Source organism: Phragmites australis, chromosome 22 (assembly GCF_958298935.1).
Source record: "Phragmites australis chromosome 22, lpPhrAust1.1, whole genome shotgun sequence".
NCBI lineage: Eukaryota > Viridiplantae > Streptophyta > Magnoliopsida > Poales > Poaceae > Phragmites > Phragmites australis.
In genome coordinates, this window is record NC_084942.1 from 8,354,694 (window position 1) to 8,375,012 (window position 20,319).

The following is a 20,319-nucleotide window of genomic DNA, read 5'->3' on the forward strand; positions in this document are numbered from 1 at the left end:
TCAGCCATCTTATAGTCATGATAATGCTCCATGATATACAGTTTACTATCTGCGTCTCATACACCGAATTTAGTATTCAGTGCATCCCACAACTCCTCGACATCCTTTATGTGCTTGTACACATCACAAAGATGGCTGGCAAGAACACTAAGAACACATCCTACAAAGAGTGTGTTGGCTGCCTCAAACGCCTTTTCCTTTTTCAAGAGTAAGAGTTCCTTCATGTTTACCAAACGCAACCTAGTAGATATTCATAGTTGTAAGTCACATAGTGGCTTTGATCTATCATCGCTTAAAGTGCACACCGATAAACTTGTCCTACCTCAGTGCATTAGTAAAATTAGCCATCGCTAAATCAAAGTGCCTACAATAAAAATTTTGGATTGTTGGATGAAAGCGCACTTTTAGATTTAATTTAATTCCTAGATAAATCATGAACAAGAACTGATAGACTAACATTAGGATGCAGCAAGAGTATACCCTAGACATATATGTAACTGGACTACACATGTAAGTCTCTAATGTACTAGATAACATGAATAATAGAGTACTACTCAACATGACAGACATGATTAAATAAAATATTGATCACAGTAAATGTACCAATTGGCAGCGAGAAACGCAGAGGCCGGGCCCCCATGATGATGATGTAGAAGGTGACATTGAAGAGGAAGCAGATCACGAGCAGTCAATGATGAAGAGGAAGCAAATCACAAGCAATCAATGATAAAGAGGAAGCATATATTGAGCAGTCACACAAAGCGCTTTCCAAAACTCTTATTCACCCTCTCCCAGTGCAGGATTTTAAGGTCGATGGCTTCCGGAGACCTGCTCTCCTAATCGTCGGTGCACACTGGCATAGCAGGATGGAGTAGTCTACTTGTGGTAGTGTAACAGAAAGAAAGAGACAAAACCGTAATTTGCATGCCTTTTGTGGTGGCGGCTGGTAAGTATACATAGAGAAAACCGCGTAGTTGAGACGTGCCATGATCAGACTCTTAACTGGTACAATTTTCCATATATAACCATGTTGACCATTTTACCATAGCCACAGACCTGACTGGCACGGCTAGCGAGTGCGAGCATCTGTTATTCTAGTCCTCTCATCAACATGTGCTAAGAGAATGGAGGATACAACTCCTCTTAAGTTGGTCTCCCTCTACCTCCACTAGCAACGTGGGACTAAAACCTACTACCTCCCTTCACTTATTGGACCTTTGAGATTTATTAGGAATTATTCTCAAAATACAATGGGCCAAGCTCATATTTTCTAACATTAAGCACATCCATAACAACGATAAACAACATCGGTGACATAGGATCTGCCTACCACAGCCCATGTCGGTGTTGTAACTCATTTTGTAGGACGCCATTGAGGAGTACCTTAGTAGTTGATGTTGCCAGCAGACCACAAAGCATATTACACCACACAAGGCCAAAACCGAGGGTAGGAAGATCATCCAGTAAGAATGACCACAAAAAGGAATCAAATGCCTTTGATATATCGAGCTTTAGGAGGACCAGAGGCTCCTTATGACTGTGCAAGAACCTCATCGTCTGCTGGACAAGCAAAAAATTATCTTGGATGCAATGACCTTTCATGAATGCACTTTGATTTGGGGACACAATCTGCTGAAGCCTGCCTGATGCCGGTTAGCCAATAGCTTGGCGAAGCTGTGAATAAGGCTAATGGGCCTGTAGTCCTTAACTTGTACTACATCACCATTTTTTGGTAATAGGGTTAAGAAGGTTGTGCTCAACAGCCTCAAGTTTCTAACATTACCCCGTTGCACTGCCTTCACTAGATCCCATAAGATCATGCTTAAGATTGGTCAACATACTTTGTAAAATCTGCTAGTGAATGCATCAGGCCCGGGTGCCTTGTCGGATGGCAAATGTTTGATGGTAGACCACACCTTCTCCTTGGTAAACGGCACATCTAGGGCCCCAAGGTCATGAGTCGGCAACTGCAATTATTCAAGATCCAGCGAGAAGTCTTGTTGTTCCAAAGAGCCGAGTAGGTTGGAATAGAAATCAAAGATGGCTTGCTCCTTGTCTTGAAGGCTGGTAAGGACTTGGTTGCATGATAGTAGTTTTAGGATGAAGTTTTTGCGCTTGCAGTGTCGAGCATGAAGGTGGAAGAAGGCAGTGTTTGCATCACCTTCCTTGAACCACACCAAGTGTGATCGGATCCAAGCAATCGTGTCCTCGAGTGATGCCAACCCAAGACAATGTTTCTTCATACTTCGGCGTAGCCACAGTTCATTGTCTAGAGTCATGTGCGATCTCAAGATGATGCACAATCTCCTTAGCCAATAAAAGTTGAGAGCGGATGAGGCCATCCTTATTTTGGTTACAACTCTGCAAGGCTTTGGAGAGCGCCTTGAACTTGACTGAAATGGTCTCAATCAGGCACTCCCGTGGCATTACGACCGTCCATGGTCTGAGGACTTCCTCCATGAAGCCATCAACCTTTGGCTAGAAGGCTTCAAAATGGAAACGACGCTTGCTGGTGATGTTGTCTCACAACCCCAATAGCAACGGGCAGTGATCCGATGCCTCTGTCATGGTGATTTGAAGAAGGCAGTTTGGGTACAATTGTTCCCAATCAGAGGAGCAAAAGACACGGCCTAGCTTGACTAAAGTCGGTGAGTCCTTTTCACTAGACCACATATATTTGTGACCAATGAGAGGAATGTCTCTGAGTTCGGTGTCATCAAGCAGCCACCGGAATCTTCCCATCATGGCATGGTCACCGTTTGTGTTGTTCTTGTCCTCTGAAAGATAAATAAGATTGAAATCCCCTACTGCGACCCATGGACCCGAGCACTGAGTGTGGATGTCACACAATTCTTGGAGGAAGAGGAGATTCACTGTGTCTATTTGGGGGACCATAAACCCTGGTGAACCACCAAGCATGTCCATCAGCTACAACGAATTGGACCGAGACCATAAACCCTGGTGAACCACCAAGCATGTCCATCAGCTACAACGAATTGGACCGAGGCCGAGTAGACGTCCACCCTCAAAGCAGTAACCTGATAGCACCCATCTCTCCATGCAACAAGAACACCACCTCGAGTTCCATCGTCCTACAAGAAAACAAAGTTGATGAACTTGGCCCCTATCATGGACAACACAAGACGTTGAGGGATATCCACTGGTTTTGTTTCATTCAAACACACGATGTCGAACTCCGTGGAGTCAATAGCAACCCAAACAACAATCTGTCACACGATCGAGTTCACCCATGGATGTTCCACACCAAGATATAAGGACTTTTTGATTAAACTCTAAAGAAAAAAATGACCAATGATACACCAAACTAACGAGCACCCCATTAGCAGGGCCCGACGGCCTCCTTAGCCGTCAGGTACTCCTCATCCACCTCTTTTTTTTTGGAGGGGGGGGGGAGGGGGATGGGTTGTGGGGTGCAACCGAACAGAGCAACCAAAGCTTGGATATACGCCCTGGAAAGCAGCTGATCAAATAAACAAACATAGCTATCTTGTACCTGTTGATCCACGCACTCGTGCTTGTCGATGAATCCAAGCGTGTGCATAACTGTCCTCCTAGACTTGTTCATCAAAGAATTTAGGGACTAAACTCCGGCCTTCGTAATGCGCCTGCTACCTCGAGGCATGAAATCGGGCAGGAGCGTTTTCTTCCGACGCTTTTGAATTTTCGGAACAAGAAGAAGGCTGTCAATCTTCTTGGTGATCGGGGTGAAGAAGCCATCCCAGCCTCAGAGAGGACCAGGTTGCAAAGTTAGAGGCGGCTAGTCAACTACTATATACTAAAGTGACTGGGATCCGTGAATCCTCAGGCCTTTCACTGATAGGAGGTGCTGCCACGTTTTACCTTCGAGACTCCTCTGGTAAAGTAGCGCTCCTGGCTTCCTCCCCATCAGCCGAACCGTACCCCCCCCCCCAGACAAATCCTTGGTGCCTTCCTACTCGCCAACCTCGAACCCTCCGTCTACACTCTCGGTGGTTCGTTTCGGGTGCTGCTTCTGCTGCTCGACCACCGCGTGCTGCTCGACCTCCGAGTACTACAAGAAATCCTAAGTCCACAGCGAACAGAAGCAGGTGTGAGTCAGATTCCTGTTCCTGCATTGCCCAGCTCAGGCCGTCCTCCTCTCTCTCAGTGCTCTCTTTTCCCCTTACGCCAACTGCAGCATCTCATTACTGTGTTCCTCCGCGTCCTCCTCTCTCTCAGTGCTCTCTTTTCCCCTCACGCCAACTGCAACATCTCATTGATGTGTTCCTTCCTCACGTGAATACAAGCAGAGGGCCAGCTCCAATTCTAATTGCTCTTCTCATTTGTATTTTCCTTTTTGTACAGATTCAGCAGCTGAAACTACAGGGTTTATTGATTACTTCTATCGGACTACAACATAAACAAAGAAAGGTTAAATACAAATTTTCCATACTGTTTATTCTGGATTTATTCATGCTGCATTCTTTTCCCCCTATGATTCACTGTATTAATTTTTTTGGTTACTGACACCATTATGACCGCAATGCCGATTTATTCATCTTACATTCTTTTTTCCCTCATGATCTGCTGTATTAGTTTTTTCATTACCGACACCATTATGTCCGCAATGCTTCCATTGTTGATCTATTACGTCCCAAATTTTGCTGCCTATTGTACTGAGGTTTCAAAAGAACAAAAAAAAAAAAGCACGAAATCTATATTTACGGCAAGCATTTTGAGGCTTCGTCATTTTTTTTGTTGGATTTGTTATTAGTTACACACATGCCAACTGGAGGTAGATCTAGGACACGACGCCGCGTCCGTAGTCGTTCTTTATCTCCACCATGGAATATGCCTGCATCGTTCCCATTAGGTATGCCACTCCGATTTTTTCCCCCGATTTTATGAAACTAACAAACGTGTTCAATGACACCGAACCATTTTCATAAGTTTAAGTTATGTACGTAATATTACTTACTGATGTTACCCCGTCTCAAATTCCTACGACACAAATTCATTCTCCTTTGTTTTCACTGTTGATAATGATACGATAACACAATATTGAAGAAATTCCTTAACGAAATCAATTCAGTGGCACCAACAAGATGATAACTTACATATAGTCTGCATTCAAACTAAATTGTGTCTTCATTACTGCCATGTTTGATTTCTGCAAATTGAAGAATACATTGAGAATCAAATTGAAGGATCATCTTCTAATGAAACTGGTAAGAATATTGGTATTATGCTACAATGTGTTTTTTTTTAATGGTTACCTAGACAGCAAAGACACCAATTTTATATACAAACACTACTATTTGCTTCAGATCACCAATCTACGGCGGACATATATAGCCAGCAATATAGAAGCCATGTATATGATAGACAAACATCGGAAGGAAGTTAAGATCATTCTATGAGCTTATACTTTTGATCCAACTATTACTGCATTCTTATGAAAATTCTGTTGAACATAGGAGACCACTTCTCTCCCATAGTTCCCTCTTACATTGCTACTCAGAACCATGCAAACCGAAGGCAAATCAACAAATATAAGACCTTAGCACGACAAGGTAACAGTTATTTATATTCATTCCATAGATCATTAAGAATTTTAAAACCAAAAGGACCTTTATGTCATGTACTAAATTCCAAAACTTACTTTTTGCATGACACTATGATTCTTCTTCGGTCTGTAATTATCAAATACAATCAGTTGGAGATACATCCTTAGCTTCATTGGAGCCATATTTTCCTACACAGAAAGAATTCATATCTTTCCTAAAAGATATCAAATACTGTGACCCTTTTTAATCCCCTAAGTATTTTCAGTGTCACTGGTTCCTTTCGTAATTGCACCATGCTGTTTTCATGTTACTAAAGTTTTGCATTTATCTTTCACCTCTGTTCTTATGCTACCAATTATTAAAGAGACCTACAAAGATAGGTCATATTATGGAGGCCCAAATTATGTATGTGACAAATGTGGTGCTATTTTCTGGTATCAAGAACGTGTGACATCTCTCAGTTCCTACACACAGAGACGTATTATATACCATCTTTGTTGTCGTGGTGGAAAAATTTCATTGCCATCCTTCAAACCTTGGCCACGCTTACTTCAAGATCTCATTCGTTTCAATGGTGGTTCAATATCGAATAAATTTATGTGTCATATAAGACAGTACAACTCTCTATTTGTTTTTACATCTATGGGTGTCAAGATTGATAGAAGTATCAACACTGGGGATGGCCCTTATGTATTTCGGATAAATGGAGTTGTTCATCATCGCATAGGGTCGCTATTACCTGAACCTGGTAATCGATCTGAATATGCTCAACTCTATATATATGACATAGACAATGAGACTTCTAACAGGTTATCTATTTTTGAAAGAGATGAATCATCAAAAGACCTTGATCCAAGTATTGTTGCAGATCTTATACAAATGTTAAATGAATGCAATCCCTTAGTACAGAAATTTGGAATGGCTCAAGATCGTCTATTGTCACCTAATGCTTCTAATATTTGTATCAAACTAATAGGATCTCCTGGTTCTCATAATGATAGATATAGCCTGCCTGTTGCTTCAGAACTAGCTGCTTTAATAGTAGAAGACTCTTCTTCTGGATCTGCTGAATTTGACATAATTGTGCAATCTCAAGTTGGTGAATTTAAAAGGATCCGTCCAATTCATCCTGCCTTGATGACTCTTCAATATCCACTTTTATTCCCTTATGGTGAAAAGGGATTTCACCTAGGAATTAAGTACAAACAGGTTGATAATCAACCATTAAGTGGACGAGAAAATGTCACAATGTTACAATTCTATTTTTACTATGAACATTATAGGAAAAATGAGCCTAATCCATATACCTGGTGTGGACGTTTATCTGATCAAATCTCTGTTAATGCATATTCCTGCATTGAAAGTGAACGATTGACATTTCATTTCTTTCATCAGGCTGAATTACGATCTGAAACTTATCAAGGTATTACACAAGCAATTGAGAAAGGCGCTTCAAGTGGCAAAGATGTAGGTGTAAAAAAAACATTACCTTCAAGCTTTATTGGTTCTAGACGATACTTAGTCCAGAATTATCATGATGCTATGGCTATATGCCGTGTCTATGGTGCTCCTCACTTATTCATGACATATACATGTAACACAAATTGGCCTGAAATCACTAAGACTATTCAATATGAAGAAGTACATAAGCCAAGAGATAGAAATGATATTATAGTCCGAGTTTTTCATATGAAACTGCATGAACTACTCAGTGATATCAAAGAAGGTATATTCTTTGGTCATACCACAACTGGTAAGCATCTAACTTCCACCACTTCTGTCAAATTCAATTCTCTTTTTATTGCATAATATTACATTATATAAATTTATTCATGAGATAATTTACTTCCTTCCTTCATTCAATATTTTATTTTCAGTTATGCATACCAACGAATTTCAAAAAAGAGGACTTCCTCACTCACATATACTCATATGGTTAAATCATGATTCATTCGAATCATCACCTTCTTTTATTGACTCCATAATATCTGCTGAACTACCAGACAAGAATATTGACCCATTAGATTTTGTTATGGTAGAGGAATTTATGATTCATGGTCCATGTGGTAAATACAATCCAAATTCTCCATGTATGAGGGATGGAGTATGTTCAAAATGATATCCTAAATCTTTTCGTGAAGAAACCATCATAGATAAAGATGGATTCCCTGTTTATCGCCGTCGTAATAATGGCAGGACTGTCATGAAAAATGATATAGAATTAGACAATCATTGGGTTGTTCCACACAATTTGGTACTTCTTAAAAAATATAATGTTCATATAAATGTTGAAGCCGTCAACAAACTAAATCTGGTGAAATACCTTTTCAAATACGTAATGAAGGGTCCTGACTGTGCAAAAAGTTACTTTATGGCAAAATCAAGAACAGATGATTCCATGGGAGGCACAGATGAACTAGAAAATAATGATGGAATTGATGAGATAGCTGAATATATAAAATCAAGGTACTTATCTACCTGTGAGGCTGACTGGAGGTTATTTGGTTTCGAAATTCATGAAAAGACTCCATCAGTTGAACGCCTACATGTACATTTACCTGGCATGAATGTCATTACTTGCCATGAAGAAGATGACTTGCAAGATATAATTGATGATCCTGATTCTCAGGTCAGTATGCTAACACAATGGTTTATAACTAATCAACTCTATCCAAATGCAAGAAATCTTACATATTGTGAATTTCCTACAAAATGGAGTTGGCATCCTGACAAAAAACTATGGTCTAGAAGACACACAAGCACTCCTAAAATTGGAAGATTAAGGTTCATACACCCAAGAACCGGTGAAGCATTTTATCTTAGAATGCTTCTTATGGTAGTCAAAGGAGCCACATATTATGAAGACATTCGAACATATCAACATATAGTATATCCTACTTTTTGTGAAGCATGTAAAACCCGTGGTCTAATTGGTGATGATACTGAGTGGTTTATTCTCTTTGATGAAGCAATAATATGGGCAACAGCTTCCCAGTTGAGACATCTATTCATGACTATTATTGTTTTCTCTGGAGTCAGTAACGTACAAATTCTATTTGATAAATATTGGCAATTTATGGCTGATGATATCTCATATCGTCTTCATCAATCATTGCAGAATAACACATATAGAGTTCCTGATGATCACTTAAAAACATTGGTTATCCAAGAACTAGATGCAATGTTTTCAAGAAATGGTTTATCTTTATCATCTTATAATTTCTTAATCCCATATGATGCAGCTAGAGGAACATCAATAAACAGACTACTCATCGAAGAGCTTTCTTACAATAGAGCTGCTCTAGAACAAGAAGCATACCAGATGTACAGTTTACTGAACAAAGAACAACAACACATCTTTGATACGATCATCACAAGTATACACAATAGAACTCAATGCCTTTACTTTGTCTCAGGTTACGAAACTATCATACTTACATTTGAACACACAATATTACAATATTATGGTAACCGTACAGATCTAACAACTTAAGAAATTTGTTGATTTCAGGCTTTGGAGGAACTGAAAAAATGTATCTTTGGAACTATATTATATCAAAACTAAGATCTGAAGGTAAAATTGTCCTCGCTGTTGCTTCCTATGGTGTTGCTTCACTTTTATTATTTGGTGGCAGAACAGCACACTCTAGATTACGTATACCTGTAGAAATCAATGACACAAGTATTTGTGATATTCATCGTGGTACAAACTTGTGTGAATTGCTAAACAAGACAGCTATGATATTATGGGATGAAGCACCAATGGCTCACAAATATTGTTTTGAATCATTAGACCGAACTTTGAGAGATATTCTTTCAATTAATGAACCAGTGAATACATCTAAACCATTTGGTGGTATGAACATTCTACTAGGTGGTGATTTTAGACAGGTATTGCCTGTTGTTAACCATGGAAGTCCAACTGATGCTATCAATGCTTCTTTAGTTTGGTGAAGGAAAAATTCTAGCTTTCAATGACAGCAATGAAACTGAAGAAAAATGGATAGAATTACCTGCTGAATTTCTGCTGTCTCCAAAAAAGGATAATATTCAAGAGATAACAAATGCAATATATGATGACTTCTCTCAGAACTATATGTCAACTAAATACCTGGCTAAAAGAGCAATAATTTGTCCACTAAATCGTACTGTTGATGACATAAATGAAATAGTCCTTGATAAAGTCCCCATAGACTCCAAGATTTACCTAAGCTGCGACACTATTGTCAATTCTATAGAGCAACCAGATGATTTTCCGGTGTTGTATCCACCGGAGTTTCTAAACTCTATATCACTCAATAATTTCCCACAACACAAGCTTACACTGAAAATTGGTGCCCCTGTCATGTTATTGAGAAATATTCAATCAATAGGGCTATGTAATGGAACACGTCTTCTTATCATTAGAATGGATGACCATGTTATTGAAGCTAAAATAATGATTGGATCTCATATTGGTCAACAGGTTTGCATTCCTCTGATTATCTTACATGGAAACAACCCGAAGTGGCCGTTTACCTTGGCACGTCGTTAATACCCAATTAAACTCTGTTATGCAATGGCTATTAATAAATGTCAAGGTCAAACACTGCAGAAAGCTGGCATATATCTAAAAGGACCTGTCTTCTCACATGGACAATTATATGTGGCCATTTCAAGAGTGACATCACCAAGTGGATTAAAGATTCTTATTGAAAATGAAGATGGAACTGCTGGGACAGTAACGAAGAACATCGTGTATAAGAAAATATTAGAATATATATGAAATGAAATATGAGAACTCTTGAAGATCTCTCTCTCATATATATATATATGTATATATATATATATATATATACATATATATATATATATATATATATATACATATATATATATCCTTAACTTTTGGTGTACCTAATGCTTTTGTAAATTTCAGTCCCTTACCCTTAAATATATGTATTAATCGCCACCAATATTTGCTTACTGAGTAATATTATGCATCCCATATTGACATTACTGTCGTTATATAACATGTTTAATCCCTAATCTTTTTTACTTCTCTTTATTATCTTATACTACCCTCGTATCAGGAAATCTGATAAGGTGGTTGACTAATAAATACGTATTTATGTCCAATAGCTTCCTGTACATTGCATTTTTTGTCGATATATAGATATCTGGAACTAACAAAGTGCCTCAATACACTTACAGTCTAATTTCTGTAACAAATGAGGTGCACTCAATTAAGAGAGATCAACCAAAATTGTCATAAATCAAGGATCTGCGCAAGAGTCACAAGGCTGTCAGAATATATACTTTATAGCAATCCTGATCAAATCCAAAGACTTGATTTTGTCCTCATTGATCAGGAGGTCAGCTACTTTCTAAACTCTCAAAAAAATTTAATTACTTCTCACATTAATTATCTACTAACAACATATATGCTAATACCTTTAAAAATTACTTTCCAGGGAAAAGCTATCGAAGCTCAAGTGCCTCAACGCCACGTTGCTCGATTCAAGGAACAGCTTAGAGAAGGTGTTGTCTACTTCATTGAATTTTTTCAGGTCTTCCCAGCTAAAACAACTTATCGAGCCATCGATCATATGTATATGGTTAAATTCACTGGCCATACTGAGGTGACCGAAGCACCATATGTCCCCCCAACATTTCCAATGTGTGCCTATAACTTACCATCATTTGATACTTTGAGAAGCAAAATTGACTACATTGATGACATGTCAGGTATAAATTTATAGGATACTAGATCCAATTTTAATTTATAACTTCATGAGTCCAAATAATGAAAAAGTATCAAAGATAAAACATTTTCCCCAATTTACAGATACTATTGGTCAAGTAGTATATGTTGAACATGCTACAACTGCCTATGTTAAAGGCATAAGGAAACCAATCAGACACTTCTACCTTACGGATGGCCGGTACATATTAATACTTACTGTCATACCTTTTACACACATATCTCTATTTTTTCAAGAAACTACTTATTTTTCTCCTACTAAAACACGTCATTCTTTACTCCAGTGAATCTATTGAAGTTGTGCTTTGGGGGCGCCAAGCTCTTGAATTTCCTGCTGAAGATATAATTCAGCTCAGTCATCAAACACCGGTTATTGTTTTACTTCTTGGAGTGACTGCTAAGTCACGAGATGGTAAACTACTATCTGCTATAATCAACTCCTACATTTCCTAATGTTACTACCTATTTAATAGTTCCGATGACTTGATACTAACAAATTATTACTATTGTACACTTTCCCACCAGGTCAGCTTAAGATACAGGGAAGCACAACATGTCAATATCATATTAATCCCATAATTCCGGAGGCTATAGCACTTCCGACCAAGTAACATCTATCCTCTCCAGAAATTAAAATATAGGACCTTTATATTTCTCCTTTATAACCACGAACATGTACCTAAGTGGAGAAACTTTGTATTAGGCTTGCAATGTTCCTACATCAAGTAACATGGTGTGGTGTAGCCCCTCTGAACTTAGATATCATATCAACATCGGTTAATGAACTGGCAAAGGTTATTAACCCACATAAGATCTATGTAAGTATTCATGAACTTAGACTTACACTATGATACACATAAATATATGTCAACAAACATAGCTTCTTTTCCTACAGACTTACTTATACATTTTTTTATTAACAGGGCAATATATACCAACTTGACATTGTGCTCAAAGAACTTACACCAAACCAACCATGGTGGTACTTAGGTGCACATCATGCCACAAAAAAGTATTCCCAGAAGGAGATACGTACAGGTGTCCTAAATGTTCTAATAAAAAGGCAGAACCCATGTACGATAATTCAATTCGTTTTTCTTTTCAATATAACAGATAGTAGCATTACAAATTCATGAACTATTACTCTCTTCATTAGGTATCGTATTTCTGTTATTGCAATCGACCCAAAAAATATCATAGAAGATAACCCACCTTACATTGAGTTAGTTTTCTTCAAAGATATGGCTCAAGAACTCATAGGTGTTCCTGCACTTGATCTTGCAGCATTATCAACAACAAGCTCTGAAATGATTCCTTCTCAAATTACAAGTCTATACAATCATAAATATACAGTGACAGTCAGTGTTCCATTTTCATCTCTGCAAAGAGACAATATATCTTACCAAGTGAAATCTATCATCAATATCGCTGGACCTGTTGTTGTTCTTTTGCCTAAAGATCATTCACATCTAGGTATGGCCTGATAAACTTTGTCATTAGCACTCATAAAGCACAATGCTAAATTTTAGTATTTATATTTACCGCATATTTTTCTTTTGCAGCAATACAAACAACCCAAGACATTTCTGTCCCTCCAAATTCACCAACCAATATACCTGCTACAAACGATGTTTCACCACAGAAAGAAGAGGAGGTAAATTCACAATCTTTGATTTCTAAATCACGATTTCACTCCTCTTTACAATTTCAATGTCACCATCTCACTGAGACATGAATATTGTTTTCCTCTGATAAACCATAAAACAGGGATTAATGTTCGACAGAACTAACTTGAGCACACCTTTACCTTCACCTCATCTCTTACCTACTACACCACAGGTAAAAATGCTTAATTGACCATATACCCTTTTCTATAAACATAGAGTCCTTAATATACTATTTACTTACTAGGTTTTCATAAACAATTTTTTTCCCTCTTACCAGTCAAGATCAGATTCTGACATGCCAGGCAAACGTGCTCTTACATCTGAAAGTTACGATGCATCAGGATCTCACAAACATCACCGGTAATATCAATTGTCTAACTTCCTTCTATAGTTCTTACTTCCCTCTCACTACAACATCTAACTGTCACTCTTTAAGGTATAGCCATTCTGACACTGGAAGACCACCAGTTGTAAGAAGACTTCTTGATAATTGAAACTTGACCACAGGAAGACCCATTGTATGTTTCCTACACTCTAAAACAACTAACATTTTTTTTGTCTGTTACTTTATCACCCTACATTTAACACATTCTGTTCTCTTTATTCTACCAGAACATCCTTTTGCCTTACGGACATCATTACCTACATCAAGGGCTCTATCAGAAACTACTCTGTACATTTAGATGACCAACGACCTATTTTGTCTGTACATAACATAGAGTACTATCGTTGATGTTCATGTTCAGTATAATCTAATTTCAAGACAATGAACCTATTCCAGGCAGCAACTTAAGTGGAACAATGAATCTTTTATACTGTAACCTATATCAGTTAACTCTGTAATATATACACATATTACTTTTGCACGTAGCCATGCACTTTTACTTTATCTTCTCTACTCTAACCAACCACTACAATCCCACGGGCGCACGTAGGCGCGCCAATCGGTCTAGTTGCGCTGACGCAGTAGGCCCCTTCCCGGCCTGGCGCCGACACTGGGTATAGACAATTAGCCCATTCACGGAGAGTGATCTTGGCAGTATTACAATCTATCTCAGTGATGGCCGCAATGGGGTTGAGGCCCAATTAGAACAGCATCTTCTGAGACCATTGACGGCTCTACATGGCATTGAGGCCTGGTTGAAGCAGCGGGCTCTCCATGAGGTGCCAATCCGGAGTGAACGGATGCCTCAAACTTAACCCCGGTCTGAGAACGGTATGGCCTAAGAACAGGCGACACCTCCGACTCGACCTCAGACCAAGAAAGGTCAAGAGTTTTTTTATTTTTATATTTTTTTATTAAAAAATTAAATAAATAGATTCTCCGTAGGAGAAATTGCAAAACTAGACGCCTGCAGCCCTTGCCTAACCGCCCCTTGAGAGGGCGGCAGGTCTAACCGCCCCCTCAGAGGGTGGCAAGGGGGCTAACCACCCTTTCAGGGGGTGGGTAGGCCCGGAGAGGGCGGTTAGCCCCCTTGCCGCCGTCTGAGGAGGCGGTTAGGGCCTTTTTTTCCCTAAAAATGTCATTTTTTATGTAATTCAAGAAATAAAAAAAAAGGGCTTTAAGAAAATTTTGAGTAGGTTATGTAATAGCCAGAGAATAAAAAATCAGTAATTAGCACTTGCAGCATTTTACGTGGGTATGGGGTGTGAACAACGACAAACATAGTATTAAACATAGGGTGAAAACATTACAATAGACTGTAACCGCCACGACACGACGAGGAAATAAAGGTGGCATGTACGGTTCGCACTAAGACCTACTTATTAGTGCACCGATCCTAATCATAACATGCCTTAGGGAGGGAAAGTATGTCGAGTTACATTAGATACTCTCTACTGAGTGCATCTAGGATACTTTCCCTTTCGAAGGGCATCGGGACCTGCCGCCTTAGCACGGTGGGCTCTCTTCTGCTTCCTTTCCCTCTCAGCCTCCCGAGCCTAAGCCACGGTACGGTCGTGCGCCACCTTCCTCATGTGCTCTTCTTCCTCCCGCTTGAGGCGAAGTTCCTCTTGCTGTTGCTCGTACTCCCGACGTGCGTACACTTACCTTCTCCACCTCATGTTCATGTCGACCCACTGCTTCTGTGCGTCATTTTGCTCATTGTCGAGCCATTGAATAAAATCACAGAGCGGTGGAGGGGACTGAACAAATGGAACAAGATGAGCGGTTAGTAAAACAGGGTGCAAAATTGGAAGAGATGAGGCTGATATCTGTTGTCATACCGGTCGATAACCAGTTGTTGCATGTTGAGGCTTGTCATACTCGTAGTTGGCACACATGAAGAAGTGCAGCCCATAGGTGTATGAGATATCCTGCGACTCGTGGAGTTTACAAAGGTCACCACATAAGCACATTGGTGGTTCGAGACCTTCAGGTATGGTAGTCCCCCAATATTTCTTTGGTGGACTTGATGGAGCTGAGGAAGACATTGCACTTGAGAGATCTGAGAAATGAATGGTGCATCAACGTAAGGAGGTTTGGCTATTTATAGTTGGGGGAGGCAGGAGCATTGGATTCGCTCTTGAAGAAAGGAGTGAGTGCAGGGGCGCAGCTGGTGGTAGGAGCATCGGATTCCATCTTGAAGAATGGGAAAGTTGTGTCATTGATCATGGTCAGAGATTCCACATTTATTGGTACCTGTGTTGTCATTTATTGTTTGGAAAAAGCTGGGTAGTGTTGTTACTTCTTGTTTAAATCCTGCGCAAGGAGGCATGTGTTGTCATGTCATGGTTAAAGTTCAGTAGTGTGGTCACTTCTTCATTAAAGTAGCACTCCCAACAGAGAAAGTGAGGTATCACTCGTTGCATAAGTTGTTTTGTAAGATATAATGACAATGACAGAATGTAGCTTGTGATCGTGTCGGATTAAGAAATGCAACTAGGATGCCATCGTTTTGGAATATGAAATGCAGTTACGACATGCTAAGTGGACCATAAAGAGTAAACGTGTCTGAATACGTAGGAGTACATCGCGAAGCGAATATGCATAGGTAAGTTACATAAAATCTAAAATTCTATTGCTGCCTCCCTCGTTGCCATCGCCCGTGCGCCCCATCGTGGTCCTGATGCCGCTGGTTAACCCTCACGTGACCCCTGGAGTAGGTGACGGGGTCGGGTGGACCAACGTGTCTGGTAGGCCTAGTAGGGAGCACCGGTGTCGAGGTCTCGTCCTGCGTGGGCTGTGTCCGAAGGGGAGCAGTGAGTACCTGGGACCGCCGGAGGACGTCGTAGTCAGGTGTGCCCCCAAAGAAGTCACGAACGAGGTCGTATGCACTGGGTACCTATCGAACTGGGTACGAAAATGCTCGTAAATGCTGCGAGGCTGCTCATGCACCCAGTGTTGCTGCGTGACAAACATCGTTACAAATCATTAGAGGGAAAAAGCTTGCGAAGGAAAGTGTTAATATAAAATACGTACCTGACGACGGCACCACATCGAGGCCATAGTAGGCGCGTCCTCGTCCATCTCGCCATACCATTCCTCGGGGTACAGGGAGCGGTCCACCACCAGCCTACCTATGGCAAAATACTCGTATGACCACAGCTGCAGAAGAAGTGGACACCCGGTAAAAGTGGCTAGTGGCTCTTTCTTCGTGCACGTGTCGCAGAGGGCCCGATACGTCGCAACAAGGACAACGGATGCCCAACTGAACTGCGGTACCTCCTCCCCATCAGCATCCACTATCAACCTGGCGTACGGCACAAGCATCCTCGCAACCAGGTGGCCTTGGCCACTAGTGAACATAACCCACCCAAACAACCAAAGCAGAAAGGCCTCTAAATACGTGGAGACCGTGTATGCGTTGGCATGGGAGTGTATGTACGCCGGCTGCAAATATGAGTGGTGTCAAAAAAGATCATTACTACATACTAAAATAGTAAATAATAGGTTGTATTGTACCGAACCTGAAACTGTAGGATCCACTTCTTCGTTGGCCCTCGTGCATCGGACAAGAACTCAGGCACATAGGGGGGTGCGTCCGCCTTCCGCTCCACCGGGCCAAAGCGCTGATGCATGTCGTTGATCCAGTCAGCCTCCATATCGATGACCCCAACCGCTGCTCCTGGACAAGGAAGGCCTAAGAGGTAGGCTACGTCCTGCAAGGTCGGGGTCATCTCGCCATACGGGAGATGGAACGTATGTGTCTCCAGCCTCCATCAGTTGACCAGGGCTGCTATCAGCGACCGGTCAAAGTAGAAATGACGCGCCGCTGCCTCGAGGTTCTCCGTCGATCGGGCCTCGACCAACCGGCAAAGCGGTAGGAGTCCCGCCGCTGCCAACCTACAAGTATTGCAGTATATCAATAATATGGAATTACATCTGTGATATGGCAATTTTGTATGAAATTATCGAAGTACTTGTGCTTCCATCGCTTGTCTATCGTGAGCAGCTCTCCAGGGCCCCGTGGTCGAAACACTCCTAGCTCCGTCTGGTGCTCGGCGGATAAGAAGATGCGATGCTTCTTGTCCACTGCAGGGTCTAGAAGCTCGGGGGTCGTAGGGTCCGCCATATCTGCATTTCAAAGACATGTACATTAATGCATTGTTAGATATAGACAGTAACAATATACTTTGAATGCAAATTAACTATATCACTATATGCAACATTAACACACTGCGATAGTGACCTACAAATGAAGGTTCAAATGGTACAAATAGAGCACAATGTACCATAAAACTCACCTAGACAACAGGTACATCACCAAGTGCATTTTTGGGACAATATTTGTACGTGTGACCTGTTTCATTGCACTGACTGCATCGCTTGACCCTAGGGCCAGCCTCGGATTCATCCATATCGTTGCGAATCCGATGAGTTTGTCTTCGGCCAGGTGCATTCTTCATCTTTTCCAAATCAGGCACATATATTCTTGCAGGCCCTGGATTACTTGTAAAAGTGTCAACAATGCCGTAACCATACAGCTCATGATTCCAGGTGTTGAGTATTTGATCTTTCATAAAATACTTTGAAACATATTGCCTGGGAAGCATATGGTGCTCCGCACACGCAGCTATGACGTGTGTACAAGGTTTGTGGAGTAATTATGGCTTCTGGCAACTACAGATGCATGTCCCACTCCTTAGCACACACTCTTGAACATGCCGCTGACGTCTACCCCCCCCCCCTCCGACCCTTATCCCGGCATAGGACACTGAACTTGTGCTCCGCAGTCCCCTCTTGATTTGCGCGATGCATGTGGGCCTTCTTATTTGCCTTCTCCATGTACTCACATAGCATCCGTCCGTAAAGCATACAATTGTCCTCCATTACAATCTTAGCAACTGCATACCGATCAATAAAGTACTTACAAGTCCTATGCAAAATGCCTTCTATAATTCCAACTAGTGGTAGGGACCTCATTCCTTGCATGACTCAGTTATAAATCTCTGCAAGATTTGTAGTCATTACTCCATACCTTGCACCACCATTGTCATACAACAGAGCCCATTTTTCATTTGGCTCATTACGTATCCACTGTGAGAAGCTCCTAATAGATGAGCCTGATCTCCTTACTATCTGCGGAGTATCGGTTGGAAGAGGTCCGAGAGCTATTGGTTCATCACCGTTAGGTGCAGCCTCCGCAGTTTATTTTAGAGTCAGTTCATCAAGTCTTGCCCATAGCGCATTTAACTTCTGTTGCTGGTTTTGACTACACAACTTTTTGAAAAGCTTCATCAACTCTTTGTTTTTAAACTATCTGTAGAAGTTCGCACCCATACGGCGCATGCACCACCTCCTTTTGAGGTCGGGCCACTGTGCTGCTACACCTCGTCGAACACTACCATGTTACATATCCAGCAAAGCCTGCAACAATCCTGCATGTCTATCATGAATGAGACACATATCTGGTCGGTCAAGAACAATTGCATGTTTGACCCACTCTAGGAACCAATACCAGCTGTCCCCGTTCTCACTCTCCACGAAAGGAAACCCTAGTGGCAGGACTTGGTTGTTACCGTCGACCCCAATTGCAGACAATATCTTCCTTTTATACTTCCCAGTCAGGAATGTTCCATCTAGGCATATGATGGGTCGGCAATATCGAAATGCTTTGATAGTTGCAGCGAATGTAAAGAAAGCACGCTGCAACACTCTTTTCCCGCTGTACTCCACATCAGTACAGGGGTAATGCTTGATATCATAGTAGCTGCCTGGGTTCCTTCCACAAATTGTGGCTAATTAACGAGGTAGATTGTGATATGAATCTTCATATGTTCCGAACCTCATCTCAATAGCCTTTTGTTTCGCCCTCCATGCCTTCGCATAGTTTATTGTGTACTGGAACCTTTGCTCAATAGCACGGATTATTGATCATGGCTCATACCTTAGGTTGTCCACAATCTCCCCGTAAATAACATTTGCAATGAAGGCAGATGACAAGTTCCGGTGGGCGAACTCTATTTCCTCAATGTGACAATTATGTTCCTTAACTATTGAGCACTGCCAGTAGTCTACCCATTTCCCTCTGAATGCGTGCACCCACCAAGGACACTGCGGCACCAAACACTTCACAACGTACTCCCTTTTACTGGATTTAACATCCTTGAATTGCCTCCGAAGAGACAATGACTAGAATTTCACTACACCAATAACTACCTCCTTTGTAGGGTACATAGCACCCTGTGACACCTCGTTCTCATGGTACTGCCACGGTTTTTGGTCAGCCTTGCTAACCACCATCTTCGAAAATTCATGATCCCTCCACTCTGCAGGAACTTGAGCATTACCCTTCTCGTCAGATGAATCCCCATCGGCAAGGCCTTCCTCCAACTTTTCATCCTCCAACTCCATATCTTCAATGATGCTAGGGATGTGCTCCCCTTCATCAACTACACCCATCGGTTGCAGCTCTGGAATATCACCAACATCCTCCCTGGACCCGACATTAGCCGCCTTTGATTCATCTTCCATTGTCTCACTTGGTCCTACTACTGCTTCCGCAGAGTTCACCTCAGTTTGATCTTTCAGGTACGCCTCAGCTAACAAAAGCAGCGACAGGCCACGTTCACAACATATATCTATATACTGTCTCCAAGTTGATGTGGCTTCGATAGGAACAAGCTCACCAAAGTATCCATGACTAGCATGGCTGAGGACAGCTTTCAACTTCAGCTCATGTTGCTGCGGATCCAGTTGGAAAAACCTCATGAGTTATTTGCACACACCTACAATGGTCCTCTCATTAGCTTTACTAAGACCCTTCATGACATGACGAAATCCAGACAGATCTACACCGTTAGGACCGTACCTAATTTCACCTCACCATATATATCTAAAAAATTAATTTATCTGTCATCACTGGAAACACCCATAAGCATAACCAATGTTAAGACCAACAAACTATATTTCTAATTATCG

The 20,319-nt window shown here is 41.1% G+C and overlaps 2 protein-coding genes across 4 annotated transcripts; both read left to right on the forward strand.

Annotated features, from left to right (window-relative positions):
• Positions 1-3,908: 3,908 nt before the first annotated feature.
• On the forward strand, positions 3,909-13,744 carry LOC133904933 (uncharacterized). 2 transcript variants are annotated; one of them, XM_062346585.1, is made up of 11 exons: positions 3,909-4,088; positions 4,345-4,410; positions 11,574-11,701; positions 11,815-12,107; positions 12,213-12,363; positions 12,446-12,762; positions 12,852-12,943; positions 13,057-13,128; positions 13,234-13,316; positions 13,393-13,474; positions 13,569-13,744. In XM_062346585.1, the coding sequence occupies exons 5-10, from the start codon at positions 12,266-12,268 to the stop codon at positions 13,448-13,450; spliced, it is 720 nt and encodes a 239-aa protein (XP_062202569.1). In that variant the 5' UTR covers positions 3,909-4,088; positions 4,345-4,410; positions 11,574-11,701; positions 11,815-12,107; positions 12,213-12,265; the 3' UTR covers positions 13,451-13,474; positions 13,569-13,744. The 2 variants fall into 2 exon arrangements, with proteins under 2 accessions (XP_062202569.1, XP_062202570.1); XM_062346586.1 differs by lacking the exons at positions 3,909-4,088; positions 4,345-4,410 and adding an exon at positions 11,378-11,470.
• LOC133904932 (uncharacterized) lies at positions 6,943-11,470 on the forward strand. Of its 2 annotated transcripts, XR_009907530.1 has the most exons (4): positions 6,943-9,120; positions 10,740-10,900; positions 11,000-11,273; positions 11,374-11,470. XR_009907530.1 is itself a non-coding variant. In XM_062346584.1 (3 exons), exons 1-3 carry the CDS (start codon positions 7,750-7,752, stop codon positions 10,089-10,091), a joined length of 1,356 nt encoding a protein of 451 aa, XP_062202568.1. In that variant the 5' UTR covers positions 6,943-7,749; the 3' UTR covers positions 10,092-10,306. The 2 variants fall into 2 exon arrangements, 1 of the variants encoding a protein (XP_062202568.1); XM_062346584.1 differs by lacking the exons at positions 10,740-10,900; positions 11,000-11,273; positions 11,374-11,470 and adding an exon at positions 10,012-10,306 and having other exon boundaries at positions 6,943-8,962; positions 9,058-9,120.
• Positions 13,745-20,319: the final 6,575 nt, after the last annotated feature.